The sequence below is a fragment of the Eublepharis macularius genome, chromosome 3 (assembly GCF_028583425.1).
Source record: "Eublepharis macularius isolate TG4126 chromosome 3, MPM_Emac_v1.0, whole genome shotgun sequence".
NCBI lineage: Eukaryota > Metazoa > Chordata > Lepidosauria > Squamata > Eublepharidae > Eublepharis > Eublepharis macularius.
This window is the reverse complement of record NC_072792.1, coordinates 59195040-59216651: the sequence shown is the minus strand read 5'-3', so window position 1 is coordinate 59216651 and position 21612 is coordinate 59195040. Positions and strand designations below refer to the sequence as shown.

Here is a 21612-nt window from a genome sequence, read left to right as displayed (position 1 = left end):
CTGCCACCACAACAATAATCCGTTATGTTTTCATATCTTTAATTCACCCTCTGAATCCATCTATTGAAATTCTAACAGTAGGTCTCTCTAACAAGCTGGTTTAATTGCTGAAATAATATATGAAGTATCATTAATTCAATCTGCAATCCTTGGAAAACCTCAGATCCCGACCCAATGTTTGGACAAATTACACTAGAGGAAACATGGTATCTGAAGGGCTGGCTGCACCCAGGAAGTGCAAACAGATTGGTAAAAAGAACCTTTTCTCCCTGTTGAAAACAATTCTCTACAGAATCTCTTTATACAGTTGAATCAGCTGGGTGCTAATTATATTTGTATGGTATAGCTTCATTCCAGTGACTGGTACATGCAAATATATCGATTGCTGCATGCAAGGTTATTCTGAAAAAAGTTGTACACAAGCTGCTTGTGGAGGTCACTTCATTTTCCAGTATCCCCTTCCTCACACTATTTCCTCTCTCTTCCTTTCCCATTTCCTTCTCTCCTTCCCACCCATCAACCAACCTTTATTTTATCTGCCTCCCAGTCTTAAGCTTCATTTATTATTTATTTCTTTTATACCCCACCTTTCTACCCCACTGGAGAACCAAAGCAGCTTACATCATTCTCTTCTCCATTTTATCATCACAATCACCCTGTGAGATAGATTAGGCTGAGAGAGAGGTATGGCCCAAGGTCACCCAGCAAGCTTCAATGGCAGAGTTAGGGGGCTTGATCCTGGATCTCCCACATCCTAGTCTGAAACTCTAACGAATATGGGGACAGAGATGGCATCTTGGTTTATTGCAGGCCCTAGTCCCAGAGTCCATGCCAGTGTTAGGAAGTACATTATTGTGATTAAGAAGTTGTTTGATGGGTGTTGTGGATTTTCCGGGCTGTATAGCCATGGTCTTGGCATTGTAGTTCCTGAGGTTTAGCCAGCTGGCAAAACTTCAGGAACTACAATGCCAAGACCATGGCTATACAGCCCGGAAAATCCACAACAACCATCGTTCTCCAGCCGTGAAAGCCTTCGACAAGAAGTTGTTTATCTATGGATAAGAAAGGGTTTGTCTCCCAATCCCTGGGAGAGAGGAGTATTGCTGTCCAGCACAGGATGCAAGTCCTTAATGATATGTTGAGCTGGTTTGAGCTGAGATCACTGTATGACCACCAGTGGTATTCTTGTTTCATTTGGGCCTGTCTTGTGCCAGATTATCTCTTGGTATCATTTTGGCTTTCTTATTACATCAGTTGAGTATTGTAATTCCAAAAATGTCTGTTGTAGGTCCTGCAGATAGGAATCTCTGTCCAAAAGATTGGAACAGATGTGGCTGTAACATACAGCCAGGCTGTAGACAATGGATTTTTTTTGGTGTGTTTAGGATGGTAACTGGGGACATGTAGATATGTTTGCTTATCAATAGGTTCCCTGTATAAGATGGTTCTTAGGTGTCCATCATATATTTGTACACTGGTGTCTAGAAAATGTACTTCCAGTGTAGACTAATTAATGGGCAGGTTGATGGAGGGGTGGAAGTTACTGAAGGCCTGGTGAAATTCCTCCAGTGCTTCTTCCCATGTGTCCAGTTGATAAAAATGTTAATAAATCTCAAGTAGAGGAGGGGTGTTAGTGGGTGGGAGCTGAGAAAGCGCTATTTGGCCATGAAAATTTTGGCATATTGTGGTGCCATGTGAGTGCCCATGGCTGTGCTGTTGATCTGCGGGAATAAATCTTCACCAAATCTGAAGGACAAACTGGCTGAGAACAAACTGGCAGAGTTTGGTAGCAAGGTCAACTATGGTATTACAAATGGCATGTAGTCCATCTTTGTGAGGGATATTTGTATATAGAGACTCAACATCCATGGTGGCCAAAGTAGTGTTACCTGGAAGATAACAGATGGTCTAAATCTCAGGACATCTCGCACATAACTAGGGGGCACTGAGGGCACAGGGTCTGAGAATGGAGTTCTTATATCCAGACACCCTGGTGGTGCCTATGGCTAAGACATCCAGGGTTGCCAGGCTTGGGCACTTTGTACAGAAGACAGAAAGTGTCTGGTCAAGATTCTTGTGGTGTGTTCATATAGATTTTTTCCCTATATGTGTGGGTAATTCCTTTAAAATATTGTTTTGTTTTCTTTGGTATTCTTGAGTGGGGTCTGAGATTAGTTGTCTGTAAAAGTTGTACTAGAGAGTTGTCTTTCAGCCTCCTGAATATAGTCAATTTAGTCTATGATAACAATTGCTCCTCTTTGTCAACTTTTTAAATCATGATGTCTTGATTGTTTCTGAGACTGTTTATTGCCATTCTTTCAGTGTGGGTGAGATTGTGTTGTTGGAGATAGTATTTCTTGATCATGTCATTTTGGGCTCTGTGGTGAAAGCATTTGATGTAGAGATCTAATGTGGCATTGTGACCATTGTGGGGTGGTCCAAGCAGAGTCTTTCTTCCTGTAGCATTCAGTGGGTGGCAATTGGTGGCCAATGTGTTGTCCATCAGAGAACTGGAGAGATGGTAGTTTGTCAGCAGTAGATTGTGAATTGATAAGTTGTGAACATGCTGCCTGTCCAGCCAGTTCGATTCTGAGGCTTGATGAAAGTACTCCATCATCAAACCTCAAAAGGCTTCCAAAGTTACCACAGAACCATATGTGTAGATTTAGATAGGCAGAAGGAAAGTCCTCATGGTAAGGAGGGGTTGCTTTCTAATAGCAAATTAGGAGGTAAAGGCTTGAAGCACTAAAGAGTTGATCATTATTCATTTCTCCTGCATATTAAAAGATGTATGAGAAAGGAAAGCTGTTATGGCAGTTTTAGTTAACGCATCAAACAGGAACACTTTTCTCCTGAAGTTTTTCCTCAAATTACTCCTCCAGTCAGGGCCAGCGCCTCCATTGAGGCAAGCCTGGCGACCGCCTCTAGCGCTGAGACACCAGAGGGGGTGCTGGGGCCAGAGGCAGCGGCACACACTGCGAAGCTGGCAGCAGCAGTGCATGGGTGGTTGACCAGGAGGGATTGGAAGCTGCTCATGTGCTGCCCCAGCTACCTGCAATGCCTGGCCCACAGCTACTGCAGCCTCCCAACTCTCCCGCACTGCTGCTGCCCAGCTACCTGCCATGCCTGGCCCACAGCTACTGCAGCCTCCCAACTCTTCCGCACTGCTGCCACCATCCACACACACACCCAGCCAGGAGCAGCAGCCATGGGCCAGGCACGGCAGGCGTCTGGGGTGGCACGCAGAGCAACGGAGCGGGAGGGCTGGGAGGATGCATGTGCGCTTTCTTAGCCACCCACCTTGCCTGGCTGGGCCAGCAGCCTCCCAGCCCAGCCACCCGCTGCCCTGCAGTCTGGGTGTGCGTGTGCTCTGTGTGCACACAGGCGCAGGGCAAGGAGCAGTCCTGAAGCTGCCCCACACCTGGCCTCAGGCGCCAGAAACTCTGGCACCAGACCTGCCTCCAGTAAGCATTTTTATCTTAAATGAGGCTGTTTCATACACTTGTCAGTGCGTGCTGATAACTCTATTGACTCACACCGTTCTTTTAGAGACTGTTTATGTAACTATCTTTTCTATTACCATCTATGCTGTGCCCATAAAAAAGCATACTTGAGTAATACCATAAGAAAATATCTGTGGCAGCAGAATTGATGAGCACCAATAGTAGGTGACCCTCCTGTGCAATTGCAGCATACATTTTTGTAAAAAGCACTACATTTGCTGACCACCCTGCAGCATCAGTTCAGTAAGGAAGGGAACATTTGGGCCAGGGCCACAGGCTACTGTGACTTCAGAGAACTAGTACAGGAATACCTCTTGGGGCTTATATAACCCATGACTGAAAGACCTGGGGACTAGGATGCTTCTGTCAAACATTGGTAAGCATTTGGCAGCAGTGTTCCCTCTAATGTGAACTGGTGCGCAATTGCACACAAATGTTTACCCCTTAGCTCACAGCTTCTAAGCTGAAGTGCACGGAGGAGTGCCCTGGGCCTCGCCTTCCCTATTTCCTGTCCTTTAACAGGCCCACCCGGAGGGCTTGGCGTGGCCCCGGCCCTGGTGCAGAGGATGGGGGAGAGGTGCAAGTCCTTCGAGAGGGAGTCAGCCTAGGAGAAGCTTCATCTGCTGCGCGAGGGATGAGTGCTGGGCCAGGAGGCAGGGAAGGTCCTTTGCATGAGTGGGGGAGCTTTGCCCCTGGCAAGCACCATGCAGGGAGGGACCAGGCAGGATGGGCCAGGCAGTGGTGGTGCCGAGGCCGGGCAGACCACAGTTTGCCCACACCAGGGACTCTCCCTTGAGCCAGGCCGCAGGGCGGCTCCTCTTCAGAACCCGCCTGAAGAGGTTGCTGTCCTTGGGCAGTAGAAGCATGAGTGGCATGCTGGGCCGTTGGTTGGACAAATGGCCTCTCTACTGTGGCACCAGGAGCCAGAGGAGGCGGCAGGCGGGTGAACACAAGCAGGCGCCTGGCTAAATAGTACGTTTCGGCCTCAGTTAGCTCACGCGCTCAGCAGTCATTGCCCAGCCTGGCCCTCTAGCTAACCTGTCCCTTCTGCTACTCCAGGCCCTGCCACCACCCCTGCTGAGGTGAGACAAGTGTCGCCCACCCAGCCCTGCTCCGGCTCCCCTGGCACCAAGGCCCCAAAATGGCCGTTCTCCTGGGAGGCTGCTGCTTGAGCGAAGCCCTCCCACTCAGCCAGGTGAATTCCAAGGAGCAGCAGCAGCATCAGGCGGGGCTGCAGACATCTTCTGGGCACTGCAGAAAGGGCAAGAAAGGTCCTTCACCTGAATGGGAGAGCAAGCAGCCAGCTACATGGCGCACCCAAGCCTCAGCTGCCTCATGCAATCGGCACTAGCCGTCCGGCTGGCCCTCTCACCAACCAGCCCCTACAGTATTTGATTTTCTTTTCCCTTCCCTGTCATATTGTGTTCTTTAAATTTAGTCAGTCCCAAGTTAGAAAGCTTTCTGGATGGAGTAGAACTGAACAGGGTTTTTGAGAGAGCTCCCCCCACTTTTCACTATGCCTGCCAAGTCATGTACCATTTCTGTGTCCATTATATATATAATCTTTTTTTTAAAAGCAAGTAAGGGATGATGACTTTATTGACTGGGTTTTAGGGGGGTAGTATGGGAGCAGGGAAGAGCATGTGGGAGGCACGACAAAAATTATTTTGTCCTGAATGGGGAACAGTATCTTGAAAGTAATTTTTTTATTTAAAAAGTTGCATCTGGTCTGGTGAGCTGAAAAGCTTGCAAATTCTTTATGCCAATTTGGTTGGTTGTAATAAAAGGTATTCCACATGTTTCTTCTTGCTTTTGGATTTTGCACGGGCCAGTTTGTAACCTTTGCTACACCTTTGCTACTACTGTCTGCTTCCAGCTCCTGAAACTCAAGCTGTATTCCCCCTCCTTCCCCCGATCAAGTCTGCCCCACATTGTTACCCTGGTATAACTGTTAAGGAAATTAGGTTTTCATTTCTTAACACTTTCAGCACTGTATCCAACTTCTAGTTGTTTTCAAATTTCTGCAACCCATTCCCTTTTGTATTGCTTATTGAATGTTCCATTCTCTTGATTGTATTGACTTACACTGTGAAATGTGCCTTCAGTCTCAGTGAGAAAGGCTGACTATAAATAGTGCAAACAAAATAAATAGCAACCCTTCGAGGTTTTTAAGGCAAGAGATATGCAGAGGTGGTTTGCCATTGCTTGCCTCTGTAAAGCAACCCAGGAGGGCCCACCTAATTAGCTTCCAAGTAGCTTAGCTTCAGGTTAGCCTGGGTTGTCTTGGTCTGGGCTCAGATGGTATACTGCTCTATATGTGGAGTATCCAATTAACTCTTATGCTAAAATAACTGTGAATAGACCTCTCATCCACATATTTCTCTAATCGTTTTTAAAGTCCCTAATACCCTCTAGTAGTTGCCACATCATGTGGCAGTGAATTTCATATATTAGAGATATGTGAGTTTTATTAGATCCTAGTCTTCTGGTGACAATGCATGTCTGTATTTCTGACAGTATATGGTTCAATTCATGAGTAAGATGCTAGGAAGTCACATTCCTTTAGATCCAAAAGATATGCATAACTGGGTTTAATCAGCATATTTATGGCACCCAATACCAATGCTTCAGACAATCTAATTCAAAAGTCTTTTAATCAAATGAATTCTGGTTTTGGAAAAGGCGTGCCCAACACTTGCAAGTTGCTGCTCACAAAGTAGGTTTCTGGCTCACAACACTGCACCGTTTAGAGGGAACATTATTTGGCAGGGAACGGCCAGAACAGAATATCTTCAGATGTTTGAAACTGTAGAAGTTGCTGGGATTTGGGCGTGGGAGCCTAGGTAAAGGAGGTTTGCCTCTTAGACACCCCATCAGATTGTTACCCATACTAAACTGCAGTTTGAATGGCCTCCAGAAGACCAGGCCGCAGTGTCGGGCCTTCCCACCAGCACGCCAGGCCTTCCCAGGCCTCCAGAGGCCCCAAGGAGGCCTATGTAGAGGTGGGAAGGCAAGCCATCTTGCCAACTATTCACTTTTTATCCCCACAGAGAGGGCTGTGAGTGCGCCTCTGCAGGGATAAAAAGTGAGTCATTACCAATACAGCTTGCCTTTTATATAGTCGGGCCTCTAAATATTGTATATTCTTTTCATTCTGTATTTTTTGGTGCTGTATTTTTTGTCTGCTTGATCTGTTATATCCCAGCACTGTAAATCTTCTATATAGCTAGCAAATGATATGGAGAATGGATCTGTATGGAAGACAACTCATTTAGAGAAATTATTTAAAAGATGCAGGTTTAACGTATCTATTCAGTAGGTGTTAGTGTGGGCCATACAAACATTACACTCCTCCCCCCCCCTTCTTTTTTCAAAATTCTCTGCAAGGCTTTGTTTAGCAGTAGGTTACTAGTATGATTCATCTCTTGGAAACCAGGACGTGAGATTGGAATTCATGACATTTGAAAAGCAATTTAAATGCAGGACACTTGAAGAGTATTGCTGCCTGCATCATGCATCATCACTCAGTGTCCTAGTTCAATGGTCTTCAACCTTTTCAGAGTGTGGGACCTACTGAGCTACAAGCATATAATAGAAACTCATGAGGCATCCTTCACGTAACAGGAAGAGAAGGTGCCGAAGCTATGACTTTATTTGTGTCAAGTGTAGGACTTTGGGAAGCAAGCTAAAAGATCTGCAAGACAAGAAACAGAAGCCAAGCACCAGAAAGTCGTAAGGAGCAAGATACAATTCAGGAATCCTCTCTAACATACATAACCTCACATTGCCATTCTACTCTTTTCTCATCATACATGCAAAGAAACAGCATACTTGCTCTGTACCCAGTAGGTCTTTCCCAAAGAGAACAAAAATGGGAGCTACTTAGGGGTTCATGAGTGACCCAGCAGGAGGGAATCTGAGACCCACCTGAGGGTTTAGAACAATAGGTTGAAGAACATTGTCCTAGATGAGCATACCATACTTTTCTTGCAGAAAACTAATCCGGATCAACGATAATCTAGATTTAGTGCAATAGTATCACTAAACGGGATGTTTACATAAAAAGCAGGGCTGTTCTTATGTAAATTGACATATGAAAACAACAATTGTGTTATGGTAAGCAGATTATTTCTATTTTAGAAAAGTTCTGTAGTTCTTTTTAATGTGTCAGCTTTCTTTTTTAGATATTGTGTATCCAAATAAACAAATACTTGAGAAATTAAAATTGTGATGACAGGAATTAAGGACAATGATGGATCTTCCAAGGATATAATTCTGGTTTGTAGCTAGTTCCTTAGATGGAATTATTTTCACATATTTTTAAATTAATTGAATGCATATAAATATTAGTTTTTGAAAGTCGACCCCTTATTTCCTAGTTATAACACTTGATGAAATGCGATCCAGTCAAACCTGGCAGTTTCTCATCTAATAAATCAAGAATTTACTAAAAGACCAACAACGTAGTATAATGAAGGGTTCATTTGAGTTTGGCACACAGTAATCCACACAGTTTCATTAAATCTGGTATGTGGAATTTCTTGTTTGGGAAACCATAGTAATGGGAGTTGCCTCTTTATGTGGTGTTGTTTGACACACTTAATTTCCACATACACAGTCAGTCTTGTATACGGTGTAGTGTGTTATATATGATTTATTACTTTCAAAAGTCACCAATGCACAGTGCAGCTTGACAATATTTTACTAGAGGTTATCATTGAAGAACAGTAGAATTTCATCATGATTTCTGTGTGCACTCTGATGTTGCTTTACCATTTTACTTCTAAAAGAAATTAACATTAGAATTCCTTATTATCTACTGAAAATATGACAATTAATTGGTTTAAGCTAAAATAACAAATAAGAAAAATACCTTTTGTAATCCACAATCCAACACTCTACTAAAAATGTTTAAACTATGTGAAAAAGCTGCATACATAAAGTAGTCAGATATACAGAAAGCAATTCAGAGCCCAGTAACCGTAGGCTACACTAGATACCAAAAGTTACTTCTGGTTCTGTATGTGGTAATCGAACTGCTGTATGTATGCCTGGAACCTACTGTTCTGGATTGCATTTTGTATCTCAGATGCATAAACAAAATCTTGAAGTAAGAGTGCAAGCATGTCCATAGATACTTGGGAGTAAATCTTCTTGAATATAGTGAGACACTGAAGAGACAAATAAGTGGCTTCAAATCAAGCCTGAATTCTCCCTATAAGCTAAAAGGAGGCTATTGTACATCATGAGAAGAGTAGACTCACTGGAAAGGGAGAATAATGCTTGGAAAAGCTGAAGGCAGTAGACAAACAGGAAGAGCTAACATGGAATGGATTGACTCAATAAAAGAAGACACAGCCTTCAGTTAGCAAGAATTGAACAAGGTTGTTAATGATAGGTCATTTTGGAGGTCATTAATTCATAGCGTCACCATAAATAGGAAGCAACTTAATGGTACTACACACACAATTCCAAGTACATTGGGTTGTGTTGGATAGAGAGCAATTTGTAAACTTTATTATTAGTAACCATAGAAATTAAAACTCATTCCTTTGTGTAATAAAGGCATTAACACCTTCAACAACTAAGCAACTCCAATAATTTAATATTAGCTATGCTGGTAAACAAATTTTCCACCGAAAATTCCTAAGTAGTATCAGTCAAGTATAAGTATCATTGCATATCAAGATTTCCCAAATGTTTAATTCCAAACTGACTAAAAATAATAGCAAAACACAATGTTGCGTATTTTTTAAACAGAAGCTCTAAAATGTAACAATTAAAGTTCATGGTAGCCACCTTTTTTAAGAACTACAATTTTTATTTATTTTACTATTTTAGAAAATAGCACAAGATAAACAAACCTACCCATTTTTTAAAAAAGAATAATTAAAACCCACCATATTATTTTAACTCATCTAAATTTTATTATTTTGCAATTCTTGCCCATTTCCCTTCTTAAGGCTTTAATTATGTGACAAGAAGTCTGTTCACAAGGTGGTTGACAAGTACTTAAAATAAAAACAAAGACCACACCACTGAAAAACGGTAAAATAATAAGTGTAACATGAGAAGTCCCTGCTAATCCACAAATGTGCTGCAAAATAAATCTTTGCTAGTCTGAAAAAGCAGATTAGAGAACACACATGGACTTCCTAGAAGTATTCCACAACTCTTAGCTGATGACACTACTGCTTCAACAGCACAACCCTAAGCAGAGTCCACAGACTTCAGTTGATTCAAAAGGGTGTAACTCTATTTAGGTTGCTACTGTAGAGGAGAAAAGCCAGAGCAGGGCCTTACTAATAGCTGCAGAGTCTCAGAGGGCTTATGCAGGACAAGATGAGGTAACTTGGAAACTAGGCCATCTTGAGGTTTAAAGGTCAAAATCACATCTTTCATTGTAGCTGGAAACAAGTCTGTAGCCAACGCAGATCTTTTCAGCTCATGGAGCTGGTTCTTCCGTACCAGCTATCTTTTCCAAACCCTCTTTAACAGCATCCCATATAGAGAGCATTATAGTAGTCTAATCTGACAGTTACCAAGGCATCAATAATAATAATAAAAAAATATTCTAACCAGCTATATGAGCCAGCCAGGTCTTTACCTTCCACTAGTAAATTGGATGCAGCTAGTAAACCAAATGAAGACACCAAAAAGAAAATCAACAGGATTGTACTCTCTTTCAGAGCAGATCAACAGCCGGAACAACCAAGCTGGTCTGCACCTATGTAAAGTGAAGGAGAGTCTGACACTATTAATTCTCTTCTTGTAGCCTTCATTTGGTTTCCTAGCTGGATCCACTGCTGGATGATACCATTATTCACTGAACCAAAATATATCTAATCTCCTTCAACCAATACAGCCTGAAATTTCCTGGCTACTACCCACTGAAGCATAGGGATTAGAAATGGCACTTCAGAAGCTAGCCAAAATAGATTGTTTTTTCTAAGTAGGGATAAAATACCACTTGTTTCCATTTGTTTTTTAAAGTGAAGTGTTGTATTATACAAGAACATAAGAACAAAAATGTTCACAAAACTTGTACAAGGGCTAAAGACTTTAAATGACTGTAAATATTTTTAAAGTACTTGTATTTTAAAGCAGTTTTCATATAGCTTAGTTTGATCGGGAACACACTTCCATTAAAAACATTTCAAGTAAACTGAAGTTTAATCCAGACAAGATGCCTTCTGAGATTAGGTGGGTGGCTGGCTACCCAAGAAAGGGCATTCTTGAGGATGGAACCAAAATTACGTAACTCCCTCCCTAAGGATGTCCCCTTCTATCACTGTCTGCTGCCTGCAGATGAAGACTTTTCATCTGTCATTCCCGCAATCATCCGACCTTCCTGCTCTGTACTTTAATTACTGGTTTTGTGTTTTTACATAGGTATTTTGGATTTGCTTTAATTGGTTGTATGATCTATTATTTATAATGTTCCGTTTTAAATGGTTAGCCACCTTGCTGGCCCTGATTGGGCAGGAAAGTATAATATTAATTTTGTAAATAAACAATGATAATAAATGCCAAATTTATCCCTGCAATGCACAAACAACAGAAAATCTCTGACCATGCACAGAGTGCATTTCAGTACTGAGTAACAGCTGCCGGCTCACATGCATCTAGAACTAGAGAGGAAGGCTTTGCATCAGACTTGTGCCAGCCGCCTTTCGTTTTAGGACTAAATAGGAACACCATTAATAAAAAGATCATCACAACAGGATTAAACGCTTCAATTTAGCCCCAATGCCCAACCTGAACAGCATTCTGTAGCTTCTTACCTGAAACGAGGAGCAGAAAACAAGCTGTGCACAAAAGGGCCTCCTTTATCTTCACCATGATCTTGTCTTCCACTCTCTCAGAGGCTTTGTCTGACAAAGGTGTTAAAACACGGCTGGTTCTTTCCAAGTGATAATTTTTTAAAAAATGACTAAGCAGGTAATGATATTTCCCAGTCAACCATGTGCTACTTCCAAGCTGCACTTTTCTGAAGCATCCATATCATTCAAATAAAAAAGGGGGGGAAGGGGAGCTCACAATCCAGATGCAAAATATCCAAGGCAGATTTCTGGCTCTGTCACATAACACCCACACATCCACGTATCCCTTGTTAACCTATCAGCATGAGGCATGTTGCTTAAAAAAGGGGGAAGGCAAAACTGCTTCTATTAGGGCCAATGAAAAAACACCACCCACACTTCTCGCAGCTCACCTCTTCCCACAGAGAAGGCACCCAGCCCCTAGAAATAATTATCATATGACTACCAAGTCAAGCTGGGTGTGGCGTAAGTATGTTTCATATTAATCCATAACAGATTTTCTCCACCCGTGTGATGTAAAACTACTTGAAAGCTATCATTCTCATCTTTACTGGTTGGAGGCTAAGCAGCTGTTGTGAAGATGACAGTTCTTATTGGATATCCTGTCTGTAATTAAGAAGTTTAAGACAAAGAAAGACAGAATTAGTGTATAACTTTGTGGAGACTGCTGTCAAAACTTGCTCACAATGTTTCTTTTTAAATTCCAGAGTTAACGCAAATGCTTGTAAAATACAACTTTTCTCTAGTTCCATAGATTACTGTGCAAGGTAAACTCATTAATCAACGGTACCTTTTAAAATGAAAGGTCTGAAAAGGCCATCTAGAGACAGCACCTTTTTGCAGAGTTTTTGTGAGCTATTACATCACAAAAGGGAGGAGAACTTTTCTCTCAGCAAGCTGAGGCAATGTCTGCTGAGGAACTGCTTTCAGTTTGAACTGACATGGCTTCTGAGGCACAGGTGTCCTATAGAGGGGATGAGATTGTACCTGTGAAGGAAAAGTCTGTATTCTGGCGGGTCCCTTTCCTTCCAGCACCTTGCTGAGCCCAGCTGGAAAGCAGACCTACTGAGGGAGAAAGTTTTCACTTGTGTTAGTCTGTACAAAAAAAATTGGAATCCAGTAGCACTTTTAAGACCAACAAAATTATCTGTACTAAATCAAAGCTCACTTTGCCAGATACGAAGGAGAAAAACATTCACAAACCAGATCAGAAACTCTATAGGGGCAATGTTCACTTGGACCCTGAAGGAGAGACAAGCCTGACCTCCCATAGAGTGGTGGTGATTAAGGTCTAAAGAGACCTCTTTTCCCCCACACCTTGACAAGAGGGAGGGGACTGTGGGATTAACCTTTATCCTAACCCAAGTATCATGGTTTTCCAATTTTAATCAGCTGATGCTCTAAGTTATTGTACCATTTCCCACAGGGACAACTGCCAACTAGACCCTAGGTGTCTACTATGCATGACTTTTTACCCATAGTCCTCTCACTTAACCAGCACGTACCTAGACCTGTCCTGCTGCAGGGAAGTAGGAAGCGCAGCTGCCACACGCTCTTTGTGCTATAACTCCAGCTGAAGACCAGCCAATCCTTAGGCCAGCTAATAGTGTGGATAGGATCATCCTCTTGTGTAGTGTGAGATGCTTCTTCAGCATGAGCAATTGGACAGTGTTTAACACATGGATGTTTTGTACAACACCATCTTTCCTGTATTCTTTTTTAAACATTATACCTATTTTGTATTGCATATTTTTCTATAAATTTAACTGGCTCAGAATCCGTTATCCTATAAATTTTTTTGGTTCTCTCATCCTGTCCACCATTCATGGATCAATCTTACTCTTATTGTATCAGTTGAGTTTAGGTTGTAGTGTAGCATTTGAACCACCACAAACTGGGAAGATAAATTGAATTGTGAAGCATAATGAGAACTCATTGCAAGGTGAGAGTCCATATTACATGGAAAATTCCAAAATCATGTTATGTTGAAAGTCCAGGAGACTGTATTGAATGTGAAATTTTAGAAATTGACTCCTGTTAATTTTTACGACAGATGCATCAAACTGTTTTCTATGTACATCACAATGCATTCTTCATATAACAAAGGTGGTTGACATGTTAACCAGAATTAGAACTTGAAAGTGAAAAGAAATAAAAGGTCATAGCTCTAGAGGAAAAATAAGGAAGACTGGACCCACGGCAAAACTCAGTCAGACTAATGGCATGATAAGCTTACATCTACCCAAATGTGATTAAAAGGCCATCTTGCAAGGGCAGCAAACAGGGCCATCTTAAATGGCTTAGAAGGGTGTAACTCTGTTTAGGATGGCACTACAAGACGAGCTGGCAAAGATTTTCAGATTCTGTCTACAATTGTAATTATGTGCTTGTAGTCATGCCTGTCACGACCTTTTATTTAGCAATCAGTTCAGAATTCTAAGAATTTTAGGACTGTTTTTTTGTTTTGTTGAACTTACATTCTCTCAGTGGAATTCTAAACCCATTGATTTCAATGAATTCAATCAATGAATTCTAAACCCGTTGATTTCAATGGTTTTGGGATTTCACTATTAGCCATCAGTACTAAAAAAAATGTACTAGGCATAGGCAACATCTGGTGAATTTAGATACACCAGGTAGATGAGACCCATTTCATTAAAAAAGAAAACACACACCATACACACAAATGAAACTGCTGACTATACTCCAAATCCTTTTCTAATACATCCAGTTCAGTTTTATCTATACAAACCCTATTAAAAATTCAGACAAACAAAACATAGTTTTTACATTTGTTTATTTTTAAAAAAGAAAACCACAATTTTATCTTGATTACCAGTTCTCCAGAGGTTCTCATAATCTAAAGATCCACAACTCTGGTTGAAAGTTTAGAATCCCAATCAGCTATTAATATATGTTAAGTTGTTTTAGCACATAACAATATACCCGGAAATACCAATATGATGGGTGACAATGCTTGTGATTAGTTTAGAGCTGGACAGCCCAACTGTATGCAGATTTTATGGAAATGGAAACCTCAGAGTTCAAATTCATAGTGGCCTTCATGGTCACCTCCCCTTATTATACCTTCACATCAACCTTGTGAAGTCGATTAGGCTCAGAGCAAGTGACTGAATGAAGGTCATCCAGTGAATTTCATAGCTGAATGGAGCCTTGTAATTTGTAATACAACACACTAACCACTGTATCACACCGACTCACAAAGGGAGCTTATTCCCAAGTACATGTAGGACTGAAGCTAATCCTAGGCACATGAACTAGGAAATAAACCACTGGGAATAAGCCATTTACACACGATTCCTTTTTGCTTTCATGACAAAGTATGAGTGAATATGCTTTGGACTACTTCTGCTGCTTTAAGAACATGGCAACATCAGAATCAAGGGCACTCCAATATTCAATTAAAAAAAAGTTAAGGCATTGCTGATGGTTTACAAAACAAATTTAACAATTAAAAATAAAGAAGTCACTAAATAAAAGTTCTATGCAATCCACTACTTTGTAAACTTTGCTTCACTATGAAAATATTCTTATTGAAGTCACAACAACACAGTTCTATGCAGTTATTCTTAATGTAAACCCTTCAAAATCGATGGACTATCAGAGTAACTCTGAATATGGCTGCATGGTAAAGCACACATTGGGAGTGTCTTGGAGTGTGAACATAAGTTCTAGCTCAATTTATAACATGATTGCAAAGCGGAATTTGGTTTACTGTACTGATGAGTTTCTGGAAATGGGAAAATAATGGGAAAATAATCCATTTGTCACATGTGGCTTATTCCTATCTACTTTTAACAGGAAATTGCCATCCAATAGTGGTTCTCTCTGAAAAGATGTACATACAGAAATTCTTAATCATGCCATGTGCTAGAATCTATTCATTCTGCATTGCTTAGCCAATCCTCAATTTCAGAGCACAAAAGCAGGCATACTTTTAAGCATGTTTTTACACAATGAAAAACAGTCCATGGTATTTACTCTCAGTTGCCATATCAAGGTATTCCTGCTCATTAAACAAACTGATGTGGAGCACTCTGCTCACTCTATTATAGTCACTTGTTTGCTAGTGATTATTTGTCTTAAATAGCACTTCAGGATGAATCGTTTAAGGCACCTGCAACTGGGCACAAAAGCTAAATTACAGAAATTATATTTTTGAACAAATATAACAATTAAATGTATTGTCGAAGGCTTTCACGGCCGGAGAACGATGGTTGTTGTGGGTTTTCCGGGCTGTATTGCCGTGGTCTTGGCATTGTAGTTCCTGACGTTTCGCCAGCAGCTGTGGCTGGCATCTTCACCTCTGAAGATGCCAGCCACAGCTGCTGGCGAAACGTCAGGAACTACAATGCCAAGACCACGGCAATACAGCCCGGAAAACCCACAACAACCATAACAATTAAAGTCATGAGAATATAAAATTTGGAGAATACAAAATACAGTTAGCAGGTCACTTGTGAATAATAAAGGAGGCACATCCTATAGCACAGATGCAAGATTTTGGAAGGTTCCAACTGAAGAATGACATTCACTAAATGAATTTTGGAATTCCACCATGATACAGCCTCAGGAGTAGTGGCTACACAAAGGACCAGGTCTTTGTTTTTAATTAGCCAGTTTATACAGTTGGATAAGGAGGAGGAGGAAAGCAACATTACGGGGGAGAGATATACATTTTGTTCAGAATTATTATTTTTGCATTCTAATATCTAAAAAATTCAACGAACACCAGACAAAATTATTAAGAAAAAAATCTTTTCAGAGTCACAAATATTAAGGCAATATGCAATTAATACCTTCTGTATAGTGTACTGGACAAGATTGCCCTATGTGGAGCCTGTAGGGGCCATGGCAGCTGACAGTACTTCCCTTGGAGTCTGCTGAGGTTTTCAGAAAATGGGTGGGGTCACTGTAAAGCTAGGCTTGTTATTGGCTGCCCTCACTCAAATTAAAAGGTTTTCTTCCACTGAAGGATCAGGAGGATTGCTAAGCCCCTGAGCTTTTCTTAGTGTGCAGTTCTTAAGAGGTTGAGGAGGGAGGTATTCTATTCAGCACCACATCCTGTTGCAGCCATTTTGGTGTGGTACTCACTATCCCCTCTCAAAATTCCAAATGTGCTCACATGTTCAAAAAGGTTAGGGACCCCAGGCATAGGAAGACAAAATTCCATGGCTTTAAAACCAGAAAGGGATCTACTCACTTAAAAGCCCATTCCCAACACTCTGTGACCAATAAATAGAATCTAGAATGTGTCCATGTGGCCAAAGAGAAGCTGGGTTGATTCCCAATAACTGGGGATTCTCAGGGCCACCAGGAGCAAGTAAAAGGTTTGTCCTCAATCCCCAAATGGTATTCCCAAATATACCCATAGCCATTTTCAGCAATGGTGAAAAGTAAAGCAATGCACTGGAGGACACCAACATGGCAAAGAGCACTTGGGTGGCATCACTGACAGAGAAGTTCTACCTTATCAGAGGTTCAACGTATGTCTGTATGCAGAGCATACAGACACACACTGCATCACTAAGGAGTCATTGCAACATAGTGCAATCCAATGTGAGTTACTCCAGCCTAAACTCACCGAAATAGTCTGGAATAATTCTGCATAAGATTGCATTCACTAGGCCTCTCTCAATGACCTGCCTGTCAAATGATGGAGAAAATCAAAAGACAATTCAAAATAATCTCACCTTTAACATTCTTACCACAAAATCAGAAATGAGATTCAAACAAAAACAGCTATTTCAACAAAACTGTTTTAAAGCCAATTATCAGCAACACTGTTGCTTCAGAGTTTGCTACTGATAGAAGTTTTTTTTGATTTGTTGAAGCATCCTGCTCCATCTCAAAGACATTTCAGCACAATTATTTTAAGTCTCCTTTACAGCTCCATGTTTTGCTGCTGGCAATATGTAGTACTTGTCAGGGGAACATGCACATTTTTTATCCAGTCTGCTGCTCTTGTCTCTAAATTCCATTACGATTTCTGCAAAAGAGTGCGTTGAACTAAAGAAAGAAAAAGAGATTATTAAATATATTGTCATTTGTTATAAATGCCAGTAGAGGCATCAGAAGAATACTGACAATTAAAATTCCTTATAGCCTGGCTCTAAGCATGTTTATTCAAGTTCTTTTGAGTTCAATGGGACTTCTCAGTATGCTGTGGAAAAAACTTATTGCCCTAGATGCTTGAAATCCTCTTTGATTTCTGCCAAAGTATCAGCTAGCTAAATGGGACTGGGTGAAGTTATTTGCCTTGTGGGGAAGTGTACCGGCAGGAGATCAGATCACAGATTTCACAATGGGGGAACCCCAGCAGCAGCATGAGAGAAGAGTTAAAAAGCTGCTGTGATAAGAGTTGGAAACAGTGAAAACCATATTCCCCCCGCCCCTTGTGTACACAGATCTTTTTGATGGGAATATAACCCACTGATGGGAAGTGCAATGACTGCTTAAAATCTCAACTCTGTCTAGGATTGCTCTGTTAAATCATCCTAAACTCAAGAATCCTATGGGGCTGATACTGTCCTATACTATGGACATGGAGCAACAGAAAAAACTCTTTCAACCATCATCATGAATATAAATTAAAAAAAGAAGATTGTTTTGCATTGTACTATTTTTTACCAGAAGCTTCTTTGTTCCAAACAACAATACGGAGCCAAGTTAATCTTTCCTGCCATCAGCTTGCTTCTATGTAGCCTCAGCTCCATCCAAATTCTGTCAACGTTTCCCTTCTGCCAGTTCCCACTAAGCTTTGCTTTATTGGTCTAATCCATGGTCCAACAATGAGGGGATGCTGTCGTATTTCCAGTACATTCCAGTACAATAACCAACAACTAATTACAGCTGATTTTCCCCCATCAGCGGTTTGTGACCAACTGCTATGATTTTTAGGGAGGTTCGTTTTTCAGTTCATCACTGCAGACAGCCTGGCACAGATCAATCTATTCCATAAGCAACATGGGGTATGGACTTCTGCAGACCTTCTGCAGCCTTGGGAACACCAATGTCAGCCTTCCAAAGCTTGATAGGCAGCTCTGGCTGCCAACCAGAGAGCTCCCATTCTTCTCTATAACAGCAGAAGGAATATCACGCCCCAGCTCTCAGGTGAGTGGTTTGTTAGCAGCAGGCAGTTAGACAGGGAGGAACCGCTTAGATTTCTGGTGCTTCGGGGCTCTGAAGCACCTGCTTCTGTGCCACTGCCAGGCTCAGGGGCCAAGCCAGGTGTGAATGTACCCCACCCCCTGTAAGGGGGATTTTAATCTTCTTCATCCAGGAGCCAGGCTCCAACCCCACTCCAGTCTCTGTGCCACTGCCAGCCTCAGGGGCCAAGCCTTGGCCAAGCCAAGTTTAACTTCCTTGCCACACACACACAAGGGGAGTTTTAACCTCCTTCCCCATAGGTTGTGGAGATGGATTCCACTGGTGGAAGGTTTCCCTCCCAGCCACCCCGTTGGGGAGATGGATTCTGGCTGTTGTAGCAATTCCCACCCAGGGTCTGTTTTCACATTAAAAGGCTTTTCCATTTCCAGATGGGTCAGGACTCTGAACCACCCACTGTTCTTGCCAGGTGCAAAAGCACCTCCCCGCAAAGGAAGTTTTAACTGTCTTGTGGCCCACTTCCTGTCCACGCCAGGTGCGAACACACACACCTTGCAAGGAGAATTTTAACTGTCTTGTGGACCACCTCTTGTCCACACCAAGTGTGAATGCACCCTCCCCCCCACAAGGGGAATTTTAACCACCTTGTGGCCCACTTCCTGTCCACGCCAGGTGCAAACATACACACCATGCAAGGTGAATTTTAACTGCCTTGTGGACCACCCTTGTCCTTGCAGGTGTGAATGCCCCCTCACAAGGGCAATTTTAACCTCCTGTTGTGGCGATGGATTCTGCTGGCGGAAGGCTTCCCTCTTGGCCACCCCGTTGAGATGAATTCTGGCTGTTGTGGTAAACTCCCACCCAGGGTCTGTTTTCTTTCTGTATTCCAGGCTCCCCGACCATTGCCTGCCCCACTGAGAAGATTTCTGTTCCCCCAAGTTCTCCCCCCCCCAGGATTAACCTCCCCTCATGGATCGCCTCTGTCTTTTCCTGTACAAGAATATTCTTGTCCCCCCAAAGAACATCTACTTTCCCCCCAAGATTAACCTCCTCTCATAGATTGTCTCTGTCCTCCTGTCCTTTAAAAGAATATTCCTGTCTCCCCAAGAACATCTCCTTGATTGTCCCCTCAAAGTACTTCTGTCCCCATTCTAGCCCCAGAGCAGTTTAGCTGCTCCCAGAGACTGTTATTCCACTCTGAGGGCCATCATTCTGTTCTCAGAGGAAGATTCTTTAACTCCATCCCACATTTTCACTGCAACTTTTTGGTGCTGCAATGTATTTCAATGGAGCCAATGCAAGTCAACTGGCATTCATGGCTCCCTCCCATTATATCTAATGGAATTTTCCTGGGGGCACCCACTTTGGGGGTCTATAACTCAGACGTCTGAAATCCAATCTTCACCAAAATTGGGAGGTAGCTGGAGAAGAGCTGCTGAAGACTCCCCGTGAATGTGGCATCTCTGACTGCCAAGGAGACTGTTTTATGGCCTTCAGAAGTGATGAACCACGAACCAAAGGAACCGGTTCTTGAACTGGGCAATTTCGTGTTGGTTCATGGTTTGTGCAACATGATGAACCTCGAACTGCCACGAACCGCCATTTTCCCAGTTTGTCCCATCTCAATACAATGTTATTTTTAAACAAAACAAATTAAACTTAAAACAAAAAAATTGATTAATTATTAATTAAGTTTTGCAGTTCTGATCATGCACCAACATATAAAGGAGCAAATAAAATAGGCGAATTTCAGTTATTTAATTTTTTTACTGGGCATTATAGATGCTGAACGTTTACATATGCATATACGTATGCCTTATTCACCTCCAGGCAGAGTCCTTTTGATAGCAGGAATTTTTCAGGAGGATAGGAACTCCTTGAGGGTTTATATTCTTTGATTTGGCTATAAGCTTTTTATAGTGTTTACTGAGATTGTTAACTGAAAAAATATTAAAAATAGTTTTCATTGTTGGTGATATTATTGATTTTATATCATAAGCCACCTGGGGATTACTGCAGAAAATGAGACTCAAATTTTACTAAATAAATACAGCTGCTTCTTTGCTTTATTCTTTCATCTCAAAGGGTTTCCAAGACAGTCTTCCTCTCCTTAGAATGAATACATGCACACACAAGTATAGTGTGAAAGGATTAATATCTAGATAGGTAGAGAGACAATGATGTTGCACAGCTAGAAGGGGAGAAAACAGAAGCAGCACCAAAATCAGCTATCACTGAACTGTAGTGGTATTCATAGAAGAAAACACGGATCAGGTTTTGCCTCAACTCAGCTGTGTCTCTGAAGCTCCTTCACTGTTTCTCCATAAAGACTGGCAGTTCTATTGACTTCCATGGGAAGAATAAGCTATTGTGATGGTTACTTTCCTAGCCTAAAATATTAACTCTCAGCGCAATCCTAAGAAGGTTACTCCAGTCTAAGCCCACTGATCTCAATGGGCTTAGACTGGAGTAACTTTGTTTAGGGTTGTGCTATATATGTTGTACTTTCTTCTAAGAGCTCAAAATGTCCTGTAAGGAAACAATGAAATTATTAGCGGATACAAAAATATACTGGAGATTCTTAAGAATGGCTTGAAAGGTGCAGAATGAAATTCTAGTGCTGAACTCAAACAGACCTAGCTCCATATGATGCCGTTATAGAAGGCTCCCTAGAAACCTACCCCTGATTCTTCCTTGAGGGAATCATAAGCAATCAAAATAAGTTTTTCATTTTTAGGGGCACCTTTCCTTACCAGGTGGCTCAGCATGTGCTCCTTGTTGGCTTTCCATATTAACATTCTCTTGATCTGTAGACAGAAACAAAGTTAAGACACCAGCCATATATGTCTCACAGTCACATACACACTGTACTTAACTACAAGCCTCCAGCTAGGTTAGGAAGTACAACCCTGATACAATTTAGGAGGAGTCTATTCTATGGAGGATCTCTCTCCCCACTTAATTGTCACACAACAGCTGGGTTAACAGAAGCATCGAGTAAACATCTAACCCCCCCCTCTCCCCAAAAAAGATAAACTCACCACTGGCTTTAAAGCAGAGCTTTTTCTTCTGGTAAGCTATAAAGCTCGAGACAGCCCCAACTACTGCTACTGCTACTGAGCTTATAATGCCAGCTAGCATTCCACCTCCTGTGAAAG

General features: G+C 41.8%; 2 protein-coding genes across 3 annotated transcripts in view; both read right to left on the bottom strand.

Annotated features, from left to right (window-relative positions):
• The window catches only part of LOC129326500 (CD99 antigen-like), a 36461-nt gene extending 24022 nt beyond the window's left edge, over positions 1-12439 (bottom strand). The window contains exons 1-2 of the mRNA XM_054974686.1: positions 12314-12439; positions 11288-11932 (exon numbers count right to left, since the gene is read on the bottom strand). Of these exons, the coding sequence (XP_054830661.1) occupies positions 11288-11345 (58 nt within the window). The 5' untranslated portion in view covers positions 11346-11932; positions 12314-12439. The remainder of the gene's footprint in view (positions 1-11287; positions 11933-12313) is intronic.
• Positions 12440-15666: 3227 nt separating this feature from the next.
• The window catches only part of LOC129325970 (CD99 antigen-like), a 38286-nt gene continuing 32340 nt past the window's right edge, over positions 15667-21612 (bottom strand). For both annotated transcript variants that reach the window (XM_054973992.1, XM_054973995.1), the window contains 3 exons: positions 21496-21603; positions 21208-21261; positions 15667-17356 (listed from right to left, as the gene is read on the bottom strand). In XM_054973992.1, coding sequence (XP_054829967.1) covers positions 17328-17356; positions 21208-21261; positions 21496-21603 — 191 coding nt within the window. In that variant the 3' untranslated portion in view covers positions 15667-17327. The remainder of the gene's footprint in view (positions 17357-21207; positions 21262-21495; positions 21604-21612) is intronic.